Genomic DNA, 23,980 nt, shown 5'->3' with positions numbered 1-23,980 from the left:
TGATTGAGATTATGAGTATCCTTCTATATTAAGAGGGAGTCTCAAAATTCATGAGTGTTACTGAATGAACTTGACGGGCCTACCCTGTGTATATCATGAAGAAATAACGACTTACCATCAAAAAGTCGGAAAATTAATATCATATTAAGAGGGACTCTTACAAGCATCCAAGGGCGAAGAGAGCCCGTAAGGGAGGAATTAGAGGGCATGACTTCCCAGGATCATTGTTCAGAGGGAGAAATTTGAAGTACGATCCTTTGTTAATGATCTCTTCTCTATGAGGGTAAAGTGAGAAGTGAAATTCTTTGTAATGTACTCTCCTCCGTGAGAGAAGTCTGAGGTGAAAACCCTTATTCCACCTTCTAGGAGCAGCTATGGTGGATCCACCCTTTGACTTGGTTCATGGTGAATATCATGTGAGTTAATATATGATTTTGTTGGAAAACACGAGAGGTGACGATCTTTCATCAATGTTTGTGTATGGTCACTATTGTAGGGTGACAATCTTAACAATGGCTTGACCTGTTAACATGATAGACTTCATTAAGTTGTTGTCCCAAGATGTGTTGGTCATCATGATAACAAATGTATCAAGATTGACTACATTAAGTTGCTGTCCTAGAATGTGTTGGATATCTTGATACTAAATTTGTTGTGTTTATTTGTTATCACTAAGTGTTGTCCCGAATTGTGTCAGAGATTGTGATAACAAACGTATCATGTTTGACTCCATTAAGTTGTTGTCCCGGATTATGCCGAACATCATGATATTGAGCTCGTAGTCCTAATTTCTTGATCTATTACCATGATAGACTACATTAAATTGTTGTCCCGAAATGTGTCGGAGATCATGATAACTTATGTATCAAGATGGACTATATATATTTGAGATTGTGATACCTGTGATATTGGAGACTTCATTGTCTTCCTAAGATCAAGGTTGTTATTCGATAGACTTGATTTAGTTGTTGTCCTAAAGCGTCGGAGATCAGATAACTCACATCTCTATGAGAGGTAATGTATTCTATCTGTAAGCATTACAAAGTTGTAAATGCACTAACTAAAAGAATACTCCCAAGATACTATTCAATCCTCTCTTGCTGAGAGGGAGTGTTAACGAAGTAGCTTCGTTCAGATTGAAGCAAACAATATATTAGAGATATTTGATCTATGTACATATACATTTGCTTGTGTGAAATTTTATATATATATATATATATATAATCTTATTTTAAAACTTAGTCACACATGTATATATACTTATTGAACAAAGTGATGTTAATGTATCAGAGCCTGCCTGTGGCAGATATTCTTCCTTTTACTCCTACAAGATGATCGGGTATTACAGGATAGAGACATGAACAAGGCATGTTCGATGGCATTGATTATCATTAGTAATATTGTTATCGATACTACTGTTACCGATGGGAACCATTGATAATATATGAGTATCATTATCAGTTGGTAATATAAGTACTGACTGGTGTATGTATTAGTTATCAAGTATAATGACTGTGATTAGTTCCTGCACGTAGGGTCATGACTGTGATTAGTTCCTGCACGTAGGGTCATGACCCTACGTGAAGCAACTCTTGATAACATATATATTAGAGACTATCGATGCTTGCTAAGGATGATATCAATAACAGAGGCAATATCATTCCTTCAGCAAGCATTCAATATACTATCTACTTAGTATCATTCAAAGGCAATATAAGAACAGTTTCATTATCGTCAGCATACAAGACCAGATTCATTGTCATCAGCATATAAGAATAGATTCGTTATACAGTTTGAACATATACACAATTAGTGCATTATTGTACTCTCAGTCAAGGCTGTGATAAGTCTATATATATATATAAATCAGTAATAAAGCTAAAGTTATCATCTGATATAATCTGAAATAAAAGACTAATTATCTCTCCAATACTGATCTATATTCCTTATCAGAAACAGAGAAAAATATCAATCTCAATTATCAAGAATGTGATTTGAAGTTTGAGTTTGGAACATTGTTTGAGTACATGGTCCTAAAATGAAGCAACAAAATGCATTCCTATTAAAAGTCAATGATCTCTTATTCAGTCTTCAAAATACAAATAACCACATTCAAAGTCTGAATTGTTGAAAGGCAGAGCTGATCTCAAATCTTACAATTATATCATTATATTCCCTCTTATATTTCCCAAGAAGGCTTTCACTTTAATTTATGCATTAGTTGACAAACAGTATCTCTCAACTCACATTGTTTTCAACAACAAAAAACAGAATTACAGAAATATACCATATTACAGGCATCATAAAGATGTAAGTTGCTAAGTAATCATTTATCATTTTGATTGCCAGTTGAAATAGTGATTTGGTGCATTTGACTGAGGAAGAAAGGAATGCTTCTGCTGAAAACTCTAGAAAATTGAAGAGGAATAAGATGGTGTATGAGAAAGGACAATTTATAACCTGATGACTCTTTTGGATCTTCTGTTGAATGACCATAAATTTGATGAGTATCATGCTAAATACTAACTTGATGACTTGAAACTGGAACCTCAAACTTCTCTGATTAAACATGCACATGGAAAAAGAACAGTTGTAACCCTAGCACTGATATATAAACCAATCCATTGCATTTGAAAATTTACTTTGAAAACACTTTAATTGAAATGTTTGTGACAATTGCTCTGTCCAAAATATGACCTCTCTTTTATTATATGAATTTTCCTACTTGTCACAAGGTTCGGCAAGCAAAATTTTGAAACATTACCTGGCTGGGAATGGGCAGACTTTTTAAAACAGAAAATATGACAGTTACAGCAAGAAAATAGAACAATACAGAAATGACATAGAAAAAGATCTCAACAAACTGCTGCTATCTCTTGAAAATGTCAATTATGATGCTGGAAATTACTTCAAAAGCCCTGGAAAATACCTACTGTTTCTACTAAGTTCAGCAGATGAAATGCTTGCAAATTGAAAGGATGATATTCTTTATATAAGGCACTATTTTGCTTTACCAAGTCCTTTTTCCTATTGTAATATGCTAGGTTGCACGGGTACCTCCCCCCCCCTCCGGACCACGAACTGGTTCGAACCGGTTCCAAGTTCGGGTCCGGTTCGAACTTGGTTCGACTAGGGTCCTCTTTTGCAAGCTTGGATCGATCTGGTTCGAACCCTGAGTGAACCATGTCAAAAAATTCAAACCAAGGTCGAACCCACGACTACGGACATCATTTTGACTGATTTATTTACAATTTGGATAATTTTTTGGCATCCATGTAACCTAAAAAGGTGTTATTAATTGGTTTTGTGCCCTCTCATTGTCATTTGATGTATCTAAATAGGTTATTTTGCCTTGAAGGAGAGCACATAAGTTTTTGAGCAAGCATCCAGTTGTGCAAGGAGGAGTTTGAAGATTGATTTGTTGGTGTCTTCAAGTGTTTGTGCATCATTCATACACATTTGCAAACTTGCAATGGCTGGAAATGGACCAAAAGGTAAGATCTTATTCAATTTGCTATTGTTATTGTTCTAGTTTTCCCATTTTTTCATTTCTCTTTCAATCTTCATATGTTCTTGAATCTTTTCCATTATTCCAAAATTTGTCATTTTTTTGCATATAGATTATGAACATGTATCTAATTTCTTGCCATAGGGAAAGATTCGAAAGGAATGTCATCTACCTCTTCATCAATAGGCAACACCGAACAAAGAATGGAACCCAACTCTGATTCTCCTCTATGGAAGTATGTAGACATTATAAAACCCATTCCAGGAGGTGGTGCATTCCGTTGGAGATGTTGAGGATGTGTGTAGAAAGAAATAGTTCTTATTATCGTGTGGTAAGTCATTTATGTGGTTATACTAGAAGAGGAGTCAAGAAATGCCTTGGCAAAAATGGTGTCCCTATACCAAATCACACTGTGTTAAAATATATTAAAGAGCATGAGGCAGCAAAAGAGAGAGGACGCAGGGAAATAGAACTCAATACTAGTAGCAATAAAAGTAAAAGAGCAAAGGGAATGCAGCCCCCCTCAGATGTTATGGTACAAGACCACCCCTTCTTCAGTACTGCAATGGACACTGACACTGAATCTGTCCCCACTGTACACAAAAGAAAGGGACCACTAGAAACTTCTTTTCAAAATAAGGCCCGAGAAATTGCTGACATTAAGGTGAGAAGATGCCTGTATGCAAATGGGTTGTCTTTTAATGTTGTCCACCCTCCATTTTGGAAGGAAATGTTGAGGGGTGCCAATGAAGCTCCAAAAGGGTATTGTGGCCCCAGGTATGAGAAAGTGTGCATAGCCTTGTTAGATGATGAGGTCCAACAAGTTGAAAATCAATTGAAGCCCATAAGGGACTCATGGGTTGAGACAGGGGTGACAATTGTTTCAGATGGCTGGAAGGATTCTAGGAACCGTCCCTTGATCAATGTCCTTGTGGTGTCCCCTAAAGGGGCAATGTTTCTGAAAGCGGTGGATTGTGAGGGCAAAGTAAAAGATGGGCCATTTATTGCTGATATCCTAATTGAAGCCATTGAACAAGTGGGTGCAAGAAACGTTGTCCAAGTCATAACAAACAATGCAAAGAATTGTAGAGCAGCAAGTTTGTTGGTTGAATCACAATATCAACATATCTTTTGGACACCTTGTGCAGTCCATTCACTCAATCTTATGCTACAAAAGATTGGGAACCAAATTGAGTGGATCAGAACAATGTATGAAGAGGCTGAGGACATACAAATGTTTGTCACAAACCACCACATGACTCAATCTCTTTTCAGGAACTACTCAAAATTAAAACTATTGAAGGTACATGAACTTGAACTCAAGTTAGTAATTTAATTTTTAACATTTGACAATTTCTAATTTTTCATATTTTACTTGTGCAATTGCCAATGTGTATACTTTTCTTAGTTTTCTAAAATATGTATCTAATAGTTGTTTTTTGCTCTAATTTATGTCATAGGTTGCTGAGACCCGTTTTGCATCACATATAATCGTCTTAAGACGACTTGTGAAAGTGAAAGATGCACTTCAAGGTATGATAATCAGCAATAATTGGGTTGTATGGAAGCAAAAGAACACTGAAAGGGCAAACAAAATAAAGGATAGGCTATTGGTTGAGTCATGCTGGGAATGTGTGGACTATCTCCTTAAGATCACCGAGCCTATTATGAGCATGCTTAGGTACACTGACATGGATAGGCCTTGCCTTGGAGAGATCTATGATGGCATAGACTCAATGATTGAGAAGATCAGGCAAGTTATAAATGAGGAGGAGAAAGATCCACAAGAGACCTTTTTCAAACACGTGCAAAAAATTATTGATCAAAGATGGAACAAAATGACCACTCCATTACATTTGCTTGCCTATGCCTTGACCCCCAAATACTATAGCTCACAATATTGTGATCTACCAGGAAGGTTGCCACCATATAGAGATATGGAAGTGTTGATGCAGGAGCATCTTGCATGGAAAAAATTTATTTTTAAAAAAAAAAAAAAAAATTCAGGAGAGAGAGTGACGAAAATAGAAAAGAAAAAAATTTAAAAATTTTAAAAATATGAAAAAACAAAAGAAGAGGAAAAGAGGAATTTCTATTTTGAAGGTGCATAAGTCGCGTAAATAGAAAAAATAAGAAAATGGTTGTCATTCCATTTATCAAAGTGTGTAGGTGGCATCTTAGAAGTTTGTGGAAAGTTCCTTAAATCATGCATTTAATATTTGTAGTGATCCACAAAAGAAATGTAATTTTCTAATTGGGCCACGTGGTGGTGCTTAGCTATATTTGGGTGGAAATTCAATATTTGTTTTAAGGTAGTTGTATTTACCTTTTATCCCACATTGGTTGTGTTTGTAATGTCTTGGATGGTAAGTGCCTATTTAAGCAAGGCTTATGGTCATTTTGTAATCAAGCTGGAAGGTGTGAAGCTCTCAAGGTGGAGCTCTTCAAGTAGAAGTTCGAAAAGTAGAAGTCTTCAAATGTAATTTCTTGTAGAAGCTCTTGGTGTACAAGCTAGTTGGAAGCTCTTGATTTGGAAGCTCTCTCATATTATAAGAATTTGGAGTTCTTTCATTTGGAGAATATTGTAATGAATTTCAAGTATTAATAGATGCTTTATGAAGCATTTTGTCATCTCTTTGTCTCCATATTGTTGTGATCTTGGTTGTGAGTGGGTAAGGGTAGTGTGGCCCTTCATCAGGTGGTATCAGAGCAGGAGTTCCTGAGCGTGTGGACAGATGATTGAACGTGAGGCAGTTTGCACCAGGACCTTGGGAGGACATGCAAATTGATCGATGGATGCGAAGATAGAAGGTTGATCTTGTTGAGGCATGATCATAGAGAGTTTTGTTGATTACAGATCCGTGGTCCTAGACTTGTGATGTGGTTCCTAATTGTTCATGCGAGGTGACAGGTTGCAATCTGACTTGCAAACAATTCAAGGTTGTCACAAGGAGCGTGGGAAGGATTTGTTGTAGAGGGTTTACGAAGATCTTAGTAGATGGCTCCAAGAGGACTAGACCCTGAGATGATTGCAAATCTTCGTGATGTGGTGGAGAGGAGGTTTTCTGAGATGACTGCTCGGCTTGAAGCTAGCTTGGCTGATTGAGTTAGGGATGGGGTGAGGAAGGAGCTCCGTGAACGTTTGTGGAGTTGGAGTCTACCGATCCAGAAGAGAGTTGTTTGGCCGGTTAAGAGACTTGTTCGAGAGAGAAGATGGCATCGTAAGGTTGAGGTGGAAGAAGTTGGTTTTGTTGATCAATTTGTGGAGCCTGATACAGAACCTGTAGACCAGCTGGAAGTTGTTGCTAAAGATATTCCCAACCTTGTTGATGCTAGGACAGAGGTTGGTTTTCATGATCAATTGGTTGGATCTAACATGGAAATTATAGAGCACTCGGTCGTGGATGATCTAGTTGTTGTTGGTGATTACTTGTATGTTGCAGAGCATCTTGTTGTGAGCAATGAGACTATTGATGTTGAGAGTTTGCCATATGTTGCTGAGGAGTTACATATTGTTGTTGATATGGAGTTTTTTGTTGCTGGTGTGAATTCACTAGTTGCTGATGTGGATGAGGGTTTTCTATTGAAGCATTATGTTCAGTTTGTTCCTGGGAGTGAGCATGCTAATTGGATGATTGATATTCTGGTGTTTGACAAAGTGATGCATATGTGGATGATGTGCAAATTGGTTTTCTTGTCCTTGTTGAGGTGGAAACCTTTGGTGAAGATGAAGATGGTTGTAGATCTTTCTTTTGGTGTCAAAGTGTGGGGCACACTTTTCTATCTACCTGGGAAGTCTGATGCAGGAGCATCTTGCATGGGAAATAAATTAAAATTAAAATTGAGAAGAGAGAAAGTGACGAAAATAGAAAGGGAAAAAAAAAAAAAAAATTTAAAGAAAAAAAAGAGGAAAAGAGGAATTTCTATTTTCAAGGTGCATAGGTGGCATAAATAGAAAAAATAAGAAAATGGTTGTCATTTCATTTATCGAAGTGTGTAGGTGGCATCTTATAAGTTTGTGAAAAGTTCTTTAAATCATGCATTTAATATCTGTTGTGATCCACAAAAGAAATGTAATTTTCTAATTGGGCCATGTGGTGGTGCTTAGTTGTATTTGGGTGGGAATTTAATATTTTTTTTAAGGTAGTTATGTTTACCTTTTATCCCACATTGGTTGTGTTTGTAATGTCTTGGATGGTAAGTGCCTATTTAAGCAAGGCTTATGGTCATTTTGTAATCAAGCTGGAAGGTGTGAAGCTCTCAAGGCGTAGCTCTTCAAGTAGAAGTTCAAGAAGTAGAAGTCTTCAAGTGTAATTTCTTGTAGAAGCTCTTGGTGTACAAGCTAGTTGGAAGCTCTTGGTTTGGAAGCTCTCTCATATTGTAAGAATTTGGAGTTCTTTCATTTGGAGAATATTGTAATGAATTTCAAGTATTAATGGATGCTTTGTGAAGCATTTTGTCATCTCTTTGTCGCCATATTGTTGTGATCTTGGTTGTGAGTGGGAAAGGGTGGTGTGGCACTTCATCAAGTGTCTGACGGGTACCAGGCAGCATTTAGAAGAATATTTCCTGATGATGATATAAGAGATGTAATCATGGATGAGTTCATAGAGTTTGTCAATGCTAGAGGTCTAAGTAATGATGCTCTTCGTCATTGGTTCAAGAATGATGCTCATGCTTGGTGGCACCTCCATGGCCAAAAATTCTGAACATTGCAACCCCTTGCAATCAAAGTTATATCACAAGTTTTATTTTTTTTAAATTAGCTCACTTTATCTTCAAAAGAATTTTTTTATAAGATTGAATTATATCTTTTTTAATTGCTTACTCTATGTTGTCTTTATAGGTTGCAAGTTCTTCTACATCAGAAAGAAATTGGAGCACCTATTCTTTCATCCATTCGATGAAGCGCAATAGGTTGCAATCAAAAAAAGCAGAGAACCTAGTATTTGTGCATAACAACTTGGGCCTTCTTTCACACAAGAGTCAAGAATACAAAGAAGGTGAGACAAAGAAGTGGGATGTAGATGCAGAGATTGCGGACTTGGATGCTTCCACTGCTGGGCTTACAATTGATGATTTTGATGACTTTGATGCCAATACCATTGTTGATTTTGCTATTGATCCCATTGGCCTTGGTGCAAGTAATAGCGGAGGCAGAGAAGGAAGAGATGAAGAAGAAGATGAATATTGCAGAACTTAGAACTAAAAATTCAGAATTTTAATAGATTTCCATTCCATTAGTTACTGTTATACATTGAACGTGAAACAATAATACTTGATATTTTAAATGTTTTGAATCTTTTATCTTTGACGTTGAAGTTGATTGAACTATGTTACTATATGATGGTATGATCACCATGATATGTTATTGTTTATGCTGTTTTAAAGTTTTTGTTGTTTAAATGTGTTTATGCTACTTTGCTACATTCTAATTTTAACTCATGCTTCATAAAGATGTATATATATATACATACATATATATATATATACACATACATATATATATACATATATATATATATATTCTTATATTTTTACATGTTTTTGTACTAACGAACCCAAACCCCTTTCCAAAATTTTGTCGAACTAGCGAACCAGTTCTCGAACCGTGAACTTGGAGCCGAACCCAAACCGGCAACTTAGGTAATATGTAGTGCCTCTTATGGTTGTATTCCATTCCATGATTATTTTGATCCAAGATAGACTCTTGTTTTATTCTGTGAATATCCATCCACATGATCAAATGCATTAGATGACAGAAAATTATTTTTGGTAGCCAATAGCTTGATGGTGATAGATGGTTAGATTATGTTTTGGTTTACAGTTTTGATCATATTAGCATGTAATGGTATTTGATGTGACATGATGCCTTATGATGATATCTACTGTATTTTGTATTCAAGACTATGAATTATGTTTTTGATATAAAAAGCAGCCAAAAATCAAGGGGGCTGTCCCATTATAAAAGCAAGGCCCATAGCATATTAACAGCCCATCCTCGGCACATAGGCAGCACAATAGGTGCTGACTAGAATTACAAAAAATAGCCTATCACAAAGCACACAGGCTTCGGCCCAAATGGAAAGGGCCAAAATCACACCACAAGAGAAGGGCGAGCGTTCTTTCTATATCATCAGACAACTGTCCAGGCAATATATGATGAAGGAGCAACTCTTGGACAAGATAGTGACATGAAGGCACCCAGGCTCAAGGATGGAATTTGAAGGTCTTCAGTAGTCAACTATGATGTTTTGAAGCCCATTGTGGCTTTTGAATGCAATGAAAATTGTGTACAGACAAAATGCCCTAATGGTCCTAATAACACCATAGGACCACAATGATCAAAATGATGTAATAGGAGGGAATCTATGATAGGTAATGACGTTCTTTTCTTTGCCCAAGGGCCAAAACACATGCTTTTGTGATGAAAATTGTCAGCATGTGCCTTTTTAATTAAAACGTCTCTATTGGAGAAGTCATAACAGGTTTATGGAGTGCAATAACATATGTTTTTACCTTTTAAAACTCAAATGCACATTAAACATATGTTGTTGAGTTAAAATTCCCCACCTTTATGCCTTAAGTCATTACTCAAGTTAAAATACACAACAAAGGGCTTTTAATATGCAATAACATGTGTTATTCATTTCAAATTCTCCACTATATAACCTTCCAAGTCATTAAAGGTTTATAAAATTATAGGACTGTAATATGCAAATTCATTTTAAAATCCCACTTACACATGTTACTCGACATATTTTTAATTAAGAATATGTAGTTGCATTTAAAAAGTACACCTTTACGCATTTGGGACTTAGAATTTATTGGTATTGGATTTTAGAAAGTGATTTGCATGTGGATGATATGCAAAGTGTGTTAAAACCCCCACCTTGATGCATTTAAAGTGTCTCATGCAATTATTTTTAATATGTATAGTTTTCAATAAAGTAACATGAAATGGTTTAGAAAAAGTCATTTTCATTAAAACGTTAAAAACTATGGTCAAATCAACTCAGAATGAGCTAGAATTTTAAAATGGGGGTCTAAATCCACTTTACCCATTAATAATAATTTTATTTCATGCAATTACTAATAAAAAGCCCACTTTTGCAGGATTTTTTAATTACACGTGTTGTCAATCTAAAAAAACCCACCATTTTCTTTATAACTTGAGCTAGACAACTATGTTTGAAGCTGAAGATTGCTCATCCACAGTAGAATTCCAAGGGCTAAGAAACAAGATTAAAAACTACTTAAAGGGAAAAATGAAGAATACAGTTAAAAATTGCCAAAAATCAAGTACCTGCAGTGAGAAAAGGAAAAGTTGTTCTTACAAGCATATAGGAGGATTAACTTGACGAAACCTTGAAAAAGAACACATAATATAATGCTACATAGAGTACAATTCAAGGATGTCGAATTGTCCTCATGACACCTTTTCAAAGCATTGAAACATAGAAAATGCACCTACAAATCCATGAGAAAATTGTATAGGGTTGCCACAATTTTGTGATATCAAAATTGAGTGCAACAAAAAGCTTGGTTGAGGTTCAAACTATCCCATTCAATCTCTACCATAACTGTGACAATTAGGAATGTTATTGATAGGGTAGTGAGCTTACTAACTTTTAATTGCTATCCTTTGCTTGTTTTGATTCAAGAATTCATCCATGCCTTCCTTAATACCATACACTAATACCCCAACACTGCAAAACTCTTCTTTTATTTGTATTAGTTTATAGTTTTTTTTTCAGTTTGGTCTTGGCACTTTAGAGTTATGAGTTTTTCTTATTTGGTTGATAGTATAATTTTAATAATTGTTGTTTCTTGGACAATAAAATATTGTTGATAAGTGTTCTTTTGTATAGAAATTATCAAGATGACTCAAAACACCAAATTCAAGCATTGGATATAACAAGATATCAAATATTCTTTGTTTTCCCTGTTATTGCCAGTTTGTAAGACAAGATCAAAGCTAGGGCTTTTTAAAAATATGGTCAAAACTTTACACAACAACCTGTAACTTTAGGATCATAAAGCAGGAATTAATTGGAAATATCTCACCAAATTATTGCCAATTGTCATGGATTAGAGTTATGAATTTTTTTGTATCCATTGTTTACCCTAGGAGGGTTTAGACCCATTTTCAGAAAAATTGCTCTTTCTCCCTTTACATTCCGTGGATTTTCTTCAAACTTGTTCCATTGGAAACAAGACACTATCTAGAATCTAGAATAACTCATTTCTTATCAATTTTTCATGCAAGTATCAGATGACTATTCACACAAAAAGACTCGAAAATCTACAAAATTCATATGACAATTATTGATTTTCAACATCATTACATCCAAAACTTTCACATCTCCTTTTGTTTCAATGGAAACATGTTTAAATAGCATTAGTGGCCTTAATGGATCAGTTATGACCAATCCAAATTGCCCTTGAACCAAATTTGACAATATTTTGCAAAGTTGTCATTTTTGCAACTTGACAACCTTTTGCCTATCTTGCAAATATGACCTTGAAACATGATAATTGACCCTAATACATATTAAGTAGGACCAAATCAGTCCAATTACATCAATTTACCCTATTTTAACCATTTGTCCAACCTTTGACCATGGATGCCTTATTTAGGACTTTTAGGTCTCTTTGCACAACATGGCTCTTAAAGCCTTACAACTTGGGTTGTTTTGATCCAAATGGTCTTTTGTGACCTTACATCATTAATGAAACATTACAAATAAGAAAAAAATTAGTTTGACCTCACAATACATCTCCAAGGTTAGGTGCTCTTGCACCACAAAGTAGTAGACATTATAGTTATGTTATCTCTAGGAAGACCCCAAACCCTATTGTACTCAATTGTATAATTAATATTTTAGGCTCTTCCAAAAGTTTACATGGATCCAATTCCACACCTTTTCTTTGAGAAAAGAGGAAGTGTGCATCAACTCTAGTCATGCTCACATACCATTCCACATGACAAACTTTTCATCTCTATTTCCTTGTAACACCACTTCTTGGTGTTAAGGTTAATATTCTTGTTGCAAATTCTTCGAGAGGGGACAAGGGATCATAAGGACCCTTACAAAACTCTGCCAAAAATGGGAGTGGAGATCTACAACAGTTGGTCCACTAGGCATTGAGCTGGTTTCCCCTTTCGAATCAGCCCCATAGTCACTCTCCTAAAATTCATACCCAAGTTCAAATTTTTATTGACTCGCACACAAACACTAAGTTTCCATCTCATCCTCACTCATATCATGACTACAAGATCTCATTGTGACACTATATTTCACAAAATGAAAATACATTTAATAAGCAAATAGTTTCAGCCTACTTTAAAAAAATAAAAATAAAAAACTTATATTTTGAAAAATCATTTTAACAAATTTCAAATTCTAAAGCAAAATTTAAACCCTATATTGTGCTTCAAGAATCTCTTCAAGGAAGGTTTAGAATCTTTCTCTACTCTCTGCTCCTCTTTCACTTGCACTCACTCCTTTCACTTCTCCCATCACTATTTTCTTTCCTTTTCATTCTTCTCTGTCTATTGTAGCAAGCAATGAGAAATGCAAATGTGAGTGAAAATGAAGCTTAGAGGGGTTTGTAGGCTTGGAGTGGTCAAAATGGGACCTATCACCAATAGGGTTCAAATGGAACCCCAAATAAATTTAATAAACATAAAGAAAATTCAAATTGTACTTTTTAACCAGCCGCTGATGAGGGACGCATAGACATTCTTGCAATAGTTGAAGGATGCCTGTGTTGGAATACAAGAATCACTGAGGGGGGGGATGTATCAATGATCTATAAAACTTTTCAACTTTTAATTTTTAACTTATGATATATATGCATTTATTACTTTAACACACTAATCATATGTGCTTTAGATGCAGGATAAAATGAACAACATGACAAGTATACAACACTAGATCATGGATACCATATTTACTAAGATACCGGATTTGTCCCCTACTACTTGGATTCAGGTCCAGGTCCTTTGTGGGTCTAGATTCGTGTCTGGGTTCACTACAGGTATAGGCAAGGTCCTTATTTTGGACTATGGGTTTGCTCAGTTCCTTGCTGCAGTGAACCTCGGCAAACCCACAGCAAACCCACGACGAACCCGAGAGGACCCAAGGCAATAGTGTCCAAAATGTGAAATAAAACAACTTTAAAGAGTTTTTTTAATTTATTTTTTATGTAACTATAAAAGGAACCTAATAAAATACATTTCACTCATCATATCTCTCATGTTGAGGAGGATGATGATATACCAGCATTTGGGACTAGTGGAACCAGCTTGGGTTCCAATGATGAGGATCTAGATATAGTTGCAGCCGAGGATGAAGCCATTGATCCCTCGTTTTTTAATGACCTATTTGACCATTGAAGGGCATTTGATACTATGATTATTGATAAACTACTAAACACTTGTCATTTATCATTATGTTTCAAACTTTATTATTTGATGAACTAGTCTATGTTTTGCAATTTAGTAATTCAACGTATGATTTTCTTTGCAATAACAAAGATAGATTAATGAGCGAGTATTTAATGTTTATCGTTGACATTTGACATTGATCAATGATCAAGCAACATATATTCATATTGTGAAATGACTTAGTTTTGCAACTATGCACATTTCTCTTATATATATATATATATATATACAAACACATACACACATATATATACATATATATATATATACACACATATATACACATATACACACACACACACACACACACATATATATATATATATCATGAACCCGCCCACAAACCCAAATGGGAATTTGTTTTGTACCCAAATCCATGAACCCGAACCTCAAACCCGAATCTATCCCTGAACCCGAATCGGCAACTTAGCATATTTATAGTGGAAAAACCTCCAGGGTCAAAAACCACTTGCTAAAAGCCTTTTATTATGCCTCACTTAGCAAATGTGCCTCACATAGCATACATTAGGCCTCATATAGCCAAATTACCTCACATAGCATTTCCTTACCCCTCACATAGCCAAATCGCCTCACATGGCATCTTTACAAGCACCCACTTTCTTCAAATACGAAAATGATTATTTGTTTTAGAGGGTTACTTTGTTTCTATACAAAACATTAGACACAAGAACAATCTTCAAATATCATCTTCAAACTTCTTGTAGCAACTAGAGCTCTTGAAGCAAAAATTGTCAACATCAATAATACAAAACCTACACAAGTCTTCAAATCTGATTAATGATCAAACCCATCAAAAACTTTTGTCATTATCTCCTGTAATATTAAAATCTGAGCCAATTTGTGACAAACATTGTTCATATGAATACCACCCTTTCATTGCTCCCAAAAGCACCTCATTAGTTTGTAAAAGTCTAATCAGTAAACAATATTGTCAAAGCCTACTGCCCACATTTGCATTAACAAATCTGAAACAAATCCAAATGTTCATTTTACTCATAAACCAAACTGTCAACTCTTTTGTCATCAATCATTTTCCGTCAATACTCAAATCTGCAAACAAAGTTCAGAACTTTTCAGTTCTTTAAAGAATTCATCTGTTCTTTAATCTCAAATAGTGTATATTAACAAAATCTGAAATAAGTATCATCTTTCACAACAAGACATCCATCATCAAAAACAGATTGTGTATACAGTTCACCGTCAAGATATCAAATCTTATTCCAAAAATAAGTCATCAAACACCACTTTAACAATTTTAAAAAATATTCAAAAGTATTAGAAGAAGAATTAAATGCAATTCAACTCTGACATTGATATCTGCAAAAACAAATCAGATAAGCCTCTTTGACATTAGTAATCACATCTTATTCCCTCTCTATCACTGTTTCTAATTTCTGCAAATACTACTTGAATCTTCAAAATATTTTCAAACAACAAATCTGGTTTCCTCAAAAGATTGCTTCATTATTTACAAAACCTTGTAGACATAGATTATTCCTTCTCAGAATTATTTCTGCAGATGAGGATTCTTCCTTATTGACCTATTTTATTCCATCAACTTCATTTATAATGATTAGCAAGTTCGTTCTTCAAAACTGATTAAAACCAATTCCCTTGATTAAGAATTTTTAATTTGTTAACATTAGTCATTAAAATAACTCCTCTTGTTGCTTGAAACAATTTTGATAGTTGTTTTAGGTTTTCATATGCATTCCACACTACTGCAAATCGAATAAAATAAAAAATGAAAACCTTTTCTCCATTTTTGTAAGTAGATCCTGGTGGCGACAGGAAGATACAACCTTCTCTAGCAATAGATTGGTTTTCACAAATTGATCTATTTGACCTTCTAAATATTATCAAAACAATTATTGGTAATAAGAACATTTGTAGAGAACATCAATATCTATCCATTTGCAGATTTACAAAGCTTTATGAGTTCTCATATAATTACAATAAAAACTTTTACTAATTGCAAGCTCTCTAAAACTGGATCTGCAAATCTAACAAATCTGAATATGCAAATCTCACAAGTTGACAAACATCTTGAAACTCATCAAGCATATTCTATCTTCCTTTTTCACAATGACTGACATGAAACATCATCAAGCATATCATTGCACCATTTTTGACATCAATGACAAATAGGCCAAAGTCAAGAAACTCCCCCTTTGGCATTGATGTCAAAAACAAAAACTCAACTTGGTTGCTCTTTGATGCTATTCTTTCTCCCACTTTTTGACATCATATGACAAAGACATGAATATTATTTCAACATGCTCCCCCATAATATGACAATCCGTCATTTTGTTTGCTTATTATCATATTACCACACCAACTTCTATTGTAGCCATACCAGATCTGAAATTCATTTTTGAATAGGAAGTTGTCTTAAATAGCATATTTACAGACTTATCTCCCCCATTTATTAACAATGTTAATGGGGCAAAATTCAGGCTTTAGATAAAAAATAAATAATGAGAGCTCCCCCTAAAACTTGTCCATCTTTCCAAGAGACTAAGTAGGAAAAGAAAGCAAAAAGACTCCCAAACTGTAATGTTCCCATCATAAAATAAATAATTAATCATTCCTTTGTGTATAGGCTGACTGATTTAGTATATTGCGGACCCATTTTTATTTAATTGTTTCCGTAGGTGTGGCCATCGGCCATCTTTGTAAACCCTCAAAAAGTTCCTCCGAAAGGTATTTAAGCATGCCATGTAGGTAGCAGTTGGTATGCGATTTGAATAACTTTGTATTCGAGAATTCCCTACTTAGCTCTTATTGTTTCGGTGGGAATCAACCCTCACCCTATTCTATCCATTGTATTTCTTTGCTTCGAACCTGACAATCTGGAACACGTAGTGTGGAATATATCTATATCTATGGGTTATTATCTCAATATACTTTGGTGTATTTTTTATTACTATTTCCTTGAAGTTGTCAATTCCATTCTAGAGGACTTAGCTGTAGCGAATCAGAAGAACAACACCGCAATGCATCACCTCTGTCACCTACAGCTTCTTACTCTTCACTATTTGCCCCATTTCCAAAACAGTACAACATCTTCCCCTCCACACCATACGGCCTCCTAGACACCACCGAACGGCCTTCCAATCATCCTGTACAGTCTTCCCAATCTCAACCATATGGCCTTCAATCTCAATCATACGGCCCCTTCAAACTTCACCGTACGGCCTAGCAGCTACTACTGTATGGCTCAAACACTCTCCCTCCAGGCTGTACATTGCCTCCAATTTTCTCCCTCCCTTACGATACCCTCTAACTGAGACGAAATTAGGTATACAGAGGAGTCATATCTTCAACTGTGGGGATCAAAACATTACACAAACTTTCTTTACCATCTTTACCACAACTCTTAGACTTCATTGTAGATAGTAGACACAAGTTTTCTTGTTCACTTCTAGTAGTCATTCTCCTTGTTTGCACACCTTTTTCTTTGCTTCCAATAATTTATTCTAGTGGATGATATTTTTCTAGCCTTTTTACCTCAGTTATGGATCTTGTAATTTTTTGTTCTCCTTCTTTCTTATCATATTCTGATTTATCATTTTCATTTTCTCTATTATAATTTATATCCACCTGCATCTTTGGAATAGCTTTAACTTTATCATTAGTATGACATTCTTCAACAACCTTAACTTGAGTACTTTCAACAATTATTTTCAATTTCTTGTTAAAGCATCTATAAGCTCTATTATATGAAGAGTATCCTAGAAATATGCCTTTATCACTTCTAGACTTAAAACAACTCAATTTTTCATCATTGTTCTTTATAAAACAAGGACTACCAAAATGTCTAAAATGCTTTATGGATGCTGACTTACCATACCACAAATGATAAGGTGTGCACTTTCTTTTCATACTTAACTGAACTCTATTTAGCGTATATACGGTTGTATGAACAACATCCTTCCAAAACTTCTCACCCAGTTTGCCTTCATCCAACATTATTCTTGCCATCTCTTGAACCATCCTTCTCTTTCTTTCTCCAACTTTATTTGTTTGAAGCATCTTTGCTGCAACATATTCTCTTTTGATTCCATGATATGCACAATAGTCAGTAAACTCTCTTGATGTAAAATCTTCACCATTAATCTTATGCACTTTATCTTCAAACTTGATTCTTCCTCAATCTTCTTGAAACCTATTACAAACTTAAGATTTATGTCTCAAAAACATTATCCATGTCATCATTGTATAATCATCTATAAAAAGCACAAAATATCTTTTACCATCAAAAGTTTTTGTTTTTGTAAGACCAAACCAGATTAAATGAACTAGTTGTAATGGTCAAGCAAATGCGTGTTCTTTAGTAGAAAAACTTGCTTTTGTTTTCTTTCCATGTTGAGACCATTTACAGATCCTATTCTCTAGTTTTTCTAAGAGTGGCATACCTTCCACAATATGATTTTTGCATGCCTTGACTAAATTGTCAAAATTCAGATGTTCAAGCCTTTCGTGCCATAACCATTCTTCCCTCACCTGTCCTAGAAGACAAATATTATCACAATCATTAGTACTAGCATCATCTTTGAGGTTATAAATATTAGTTTGGTTTCTTCATCGCCTTTGTGGGTTTTCTAATATGGCTAGAGACCATGATCATTACTCCTATTTCACTTACTGCTCTTCGGTTTCGATGGCGGCTGCTGAGTCTGGTGCTCATGCTCGGTGTTGGTATGCATAGGTCTCTTCTTTGCTGAGTTCAATTGGGATTGATATTGATCGTCTCCCCCCTTTTCAGTTTTCTTTGGATGCCCCTACTCATCTTCTCCCTTCTCGGCAGGAGTTGAATGAGCATGTTCGTCTTGATATTTATAGACGTTACATTACTACTACTTGGGTTAACACTCCTGGTGGATTACGCCTACAGATGTCGTTTTATGCGACACACTTTTTGGAGATCTCAGATGGGATTATTGCTCGGCCTAGCTATCTTTCATGGCGTTGGTCTCATGCCCTGCGGATCTCTTTAGGTTCTTTCAGAGTTGGTTCCCACCATCTTCGAGCTCAGTCGGATCATTATATTGACAGGGAGGAGCAGACCTGTTTGTTCTATTCTTTAGGGGAGGTGGAGGATGAGGCTCACTTTCTTTTTTGATGCCCTATTTATTATGAGATCAAAGGGAGGTTCTTTTGTTTGTTCAGAGAGTGCTTCTCTCTCTATGATTTCTTCAGCTATTATGATCAGAGATGCCTTGCACTGTATCTGCGTGAGGCCACTATGCTCTGGGATAGCATGATTCAGACTCTACTTCTACACCAGCACTCATCTACTCAGCTCATTACTGCCTTTTTTACACCTTTATCCCCCTTGCGTGGTGTGAAAAGGCCCTCAAGCTCTATTCGGCCTAGTGAGCCTTCTAGATGCATCAGATCCCGTTCTGCTTATAGGCACTAGCGACACTCTTCTGGGATAGGTCGGAGACAATGTAGTACCTCTACGCATCGACACATGTATCATTCTGTGACTGATTTCTTCTCACCCAAGAAAGCCTCCTAGTGCTTTCTGTTGCTTGTATTTGTTTGTTGTTGCTTTTCTTTGGACACCTTTGTGTGCTCCTGCTGGCTTCAGCCCTGCTTTGTTGTAATCTTTCAGTCCCATAGACCTCTTTTTGGTCTTTTTTTGGACATTAATATCATTATCTTATCTTATCTGGACCTTTTACCTGCTGCCACCAATTTTCCTGATTTCATTTTTATCTTGCAACCATGATCATCAAATGTTACTACATAACCATTTTTACAGATTTGACAGACACTTAAAAGATTGTATTTCAGCCCTTCCTCAAAGTAGACATCAATGACAGTCATGTTTTCATTTATCATCAAGGATCCTATACCATTGATCTTTCTAAAAGAAACATCACCAAAACTAATGCATCCTTCATCATAATTATTCAGCTTAGTAAACTTATTTTTGTCTCCAGTCATAAAGTTTGAGCACTCACTATCTATAAATCCATAAATATTTCTTTTCAAAGTGGAGAGCAACTTGAACAAGCATAGACTTACACTTTGGTTTCCAAATCTTTTCTTTCTTTACATCAAACTTAGATTGATATGCATATTTTTCACAAGCAATGACATTCCTAACTTGTTTGCAATGTTTTTTTTTAAATGACAAAAGTTGTTGCAATTAAAGCACTTGAAATTTTGCATTCTACCAATAAATTCCTTATAACCAAACCTTGATATTCTTTCTAAAGCATTTGTGCAGTCACTGACTTTATGACCAAACTGATTACAAAAGGAGCAATATCCAACATAGAATGAATTAGGCTGAAAGATTAGTCTTCTACCATCATCTGTTGAACTCTTACTCACATTGATTTGATCCTCCAAACTTGCATCCTTGTCATTAGACATCGAAGATGATTGTTCTTGACAATTATTGAAACTTCTTGACAAGTCAGAAATAGAATTGTTCAAATACTTGATTAGTTTTTTATTACTTTCAAAACTTGTCACTTTCTTTCGTAACATAACTCTTTCAGATTCCAAATTATGACATTCATCATGTTTCTTTGTTAACTTTTCTCTCAAAACATCATTTATTCTTCTTTCTTCTTCGCATTTTACCTTTAAATTGATGACCACTTTTTCTAGGTATTTCTCATGTTCACTTTTCAAATCTGCATTACTACAATCAATAGCCATGAATGAGAACACCTTTTCTTCTTCATTAGAAATTTCAGCATCACCAACATTATTAAGACTCCTTAGATTATCATTGAATGCACTTTCCTTTATTACCTCATCATTACAATGATAAATGCTCCTTAATTTATTCCAAACTTCATGTGAGGATTTACACTGAATTACTTTGATAGAGATATCCTTAGACAAACAACTCAAAATAACTTTCTGTGTTCTTGTATCTTTATTAGAAAGATTCTCATTTATGACAGAATTGCACATATCAACGTCTAGTGATAACAAAGAGGTTTTCATCTTTACTGCCCAAAATTCATAATCAAAACCAACAAACAAAGGACCTTTTGAATCAAAAAAGTTTCTCAAGTCATACTTGAAATGTATTCCAGCACCAAGATCTATAAAAATTTTCAACTTTCAAATTTTAACTAACAATGTATATGCATTTATTACTTTAACCATATGTGCTTTAGATGCAAGATAAAATTAACAACATGACAAGTATACAAAATCAGATCATGGACACCATATTTATAGTGGAAAATCCCCCAAGGTCAAAAACCACTTTCTCAAATCCTTTTATTATGCCTCACTTAGCAAATGTGCCTTGCATAGCATACATTAGGCCTCACATAGTGAAATTGCCTCACATAGCATTTCCTTTTGCCTTACATAGCCAAATTGCCTCACATAGCATTCATTAGGCCTCACATAGCATCTTTAGAAGCTCCACTTTCTTCAAATACAAAAATGTTTATTTGTTTCAAAGGGTTACCCTATTTCTATACAAAACATTAGACTCAATCTTCATATATCATCTTCAAACTTCTTGTAGCAACTAATCTGCACAAGTCTTCAAATTTGTTTGATGATCCAACCTGTCAAAAACCTTTGTCATTATCTCCTGTAATATTAAAATCTAAGTCGATTTGTGACGAACATTGTTCATATGAATACCACCCTTTCAATGCCCCCAAAAGCACTTCATTAGTATGCAAAAGTCTAATCAATAAACAATATTTTCAAATCCTATTGGCCACATCTACATTCACAAATGTTAAACAAATCCAAATCTGCATTTTACTCATAAACCAAACTATCAACTCTTTTGTCATCAATCGTTTTCTGTCCTACTCAAATCTGCAAACAATGCTCAGAACTTTTCACTTCTTCAAAGCATTCATCTGTTCTTCAATCTCAAATATTGTATATTAAAAGAATCTGAAATAAATATTATCTTTCACAACAAGACATCCATTATCAAAAACAGATTGTGTAAACAGTTCACCATCAAGATATCAAATTTGATTCAAAACATAGCTCATCAAACAACACTTTAACAATGTTAAGAATTATTCAAAAGTAATCAAAGAAGAATCAAATGCAATCCAGATCTGACATTGATATCTGCAAAAACAAATCCAATAAACCTCTTTGACATTAGTAATCACATCTTCATTCCCTCTCTATCATTGTTTTTAATTTCTACAAACACTTCTTCAATCTTCAAAATATATTCAGACAAAAAATCTGATTTCCTCAAAGGATTGCTTCGTTATTTATAAAATCTTGTAGAGATGGATTGTTCCTTCTCAAAACATTATTTCTGCAGATGAGTATTCTTCCTTATTGACCAATTTTACTCCATGAACTTCATTTACAATGATCAGCAAGTCTGATCTTCAAAACTGATTAAAACCAATTTGAAAACAATTCCCTTGATTAAGAATTTTATTTTTTTTAGCATTAGTCATCAAAATAACTCCTCTTTTGCTTGAAGCAGTTTTGATGGTTGTTTTAGGTTTTCATATGCATTCCACATTATTTCAAATTGAATTAAAATCAAAAATAAAACCCGTCTTTCTTTTTTCTTAAGTAGATCTTGTTGGTGACAGGAAGATCTGAAACTCCTGTAGCAATGAACTGGTTTTCACAAATTGATCTGTTTGACCTAAATATTACCAAAAAAAACTCTGGTAATAAGAACATTTGTAGATAACATCAATATCTATCCAATTGCAGTTTACAAAGCTATATGAGCTCTCATATAATTATGATAATTTTTTTATTGATTACAAGCTCTGAAAAACTGGATTTGCAAATCTCACAAATCTGAATATGCAAATCTTGCAAGTTGACAAAAATCTTAAAACTCGTCAAGCATATCATATCTTCCTTTTTCACAACAGTGACAGACATCAATAAATCATCAAGCATATCATTTCACCCTTTTTGACATCAATGACAAACACGCCAAAGTCAACAGCCTGGGCATCCCCACACCATTCAAGGGGTGCTATGTCATCCTAACATCCAGCTGGTGGTGGATGGGCAGCTATCAAGGGATGCCCTATCCCCATCCCAAAAACAAGGGGATAGGCAAAGAAACGTCCCCCTATTACATTGGAATATTTCTATTTTGCTCTTAGTTAACAAATGTTTCTTTTCGAAACATCATCTTTGTTTTTGCTTATTTAAGGAGCATTCATGTCCTATGTAATTAACTCAATCAAACAATTCTCATTTCACACACCAATGTCTATCACCAATGCCTACATGTTTAAACTGTTATGTAATGCGTTTTGTGTATGCCAATACATTGGAGCATTCATTTGAAAATTTTGTTAAAGTGTATGCATTGTATAGGCAGATGCCATTGTCCAAGCACAGACTTAAAGACTAGATTCAAATATTTTCAAGGCTTCACTTGTTTGCAAAGGCTCACCTATCCTCGTCTTTTGTGCCTAATCATTGATATGTTTGCAAATACAAACTAAGGCATGAGATTTCCTCCCTCGTGTGCACTGGAAAACTCAGCTTGAAGATTTATTAGCAAGGGTTTGTTTCAAACTCCTAGCACACTTTTCATCGTGTCCTAAAATTTGTCTTTATCTAGGCACACGTGAGTCTCTTGGCAAAAGCTTAATCACTAGGAAAAATCGGGTTCTTTGTTTTGACATGTGCCAATGTCCAGACATGGGACTATAAACTAGCCTGTAAAACATTTTAAAAGTGCCGCCTTTGTATTGGCACATGACTTTACTAAAGATTTGAGATTTTTTTAAACCTCTTTTTTATAAAAGCGCACATCTGATCTCTGAGGAGCATTTTATGATCCTGTGATGATTTAGGAAACAACCAACAAGGTGGTACCAAGTAAGCAAAATTTTGATACATGTTAGAAGTTGATAAATGCTAGATTAAAGTTTAAAACTTGACAGAATACATAGGTACAACACAAGTTTTCCTATGTCCTTGTGTAAGAGATGGCTGTTAAGGCTTTCCTACCATTGTCACAATGTAGTTCAATGACTTTT

General features: G+C 34.9%; 1 protein-coding gene across 2 annotated transcripts in view; it reads right to left on the bottom strand.

The window, feature by feature from the left end:
• Positions 1 to 23,980, bottom strand: part of ABCI10 (ABC transporter family protein) — a 181,567-nt gene that overhangs the window by 33,176 nt on the left and 124,411 nt on the right. Inside the window, exon 6 of one of the 2 annotated variants that reach the window (XM_089805662.1) lies at positions 21,194 to 21,541. The exons of the other annotated variant lie outside the window; for it this stretch is intronic. Coding sequence (XP_089661788.1) covers positions 21,464 to 21,541 — 78 coding nt within the window. The 3' untranslated portion in view covers positions 21,194 to 21,463. Of the gene's footprint in view, positions 1 to 21,193; positions 21,542 to 23,980 lie in introns of those variants that run through there. 2 annotated transcript variants of the gene reach the window in all.

This window comes from Cupressus sempervirens, chromosome 10, assembly GCF_028749045.1.
Source record: "Cupressus sempervirens isolate cs-2001-9-10 chromosome 10, ASM2874904v1, whole genome shotgun sequence".
NCBI classification, from domain to species: Eukaryota; Viridiplantae; Streptophyta; class Pinopsida; order Cupressales; family Cupressaceae; genus Cupressus; species Cupressus sempervirens.
This window is presented reverse-complemented; position numbering and strand designations above follow the sequence as displayed.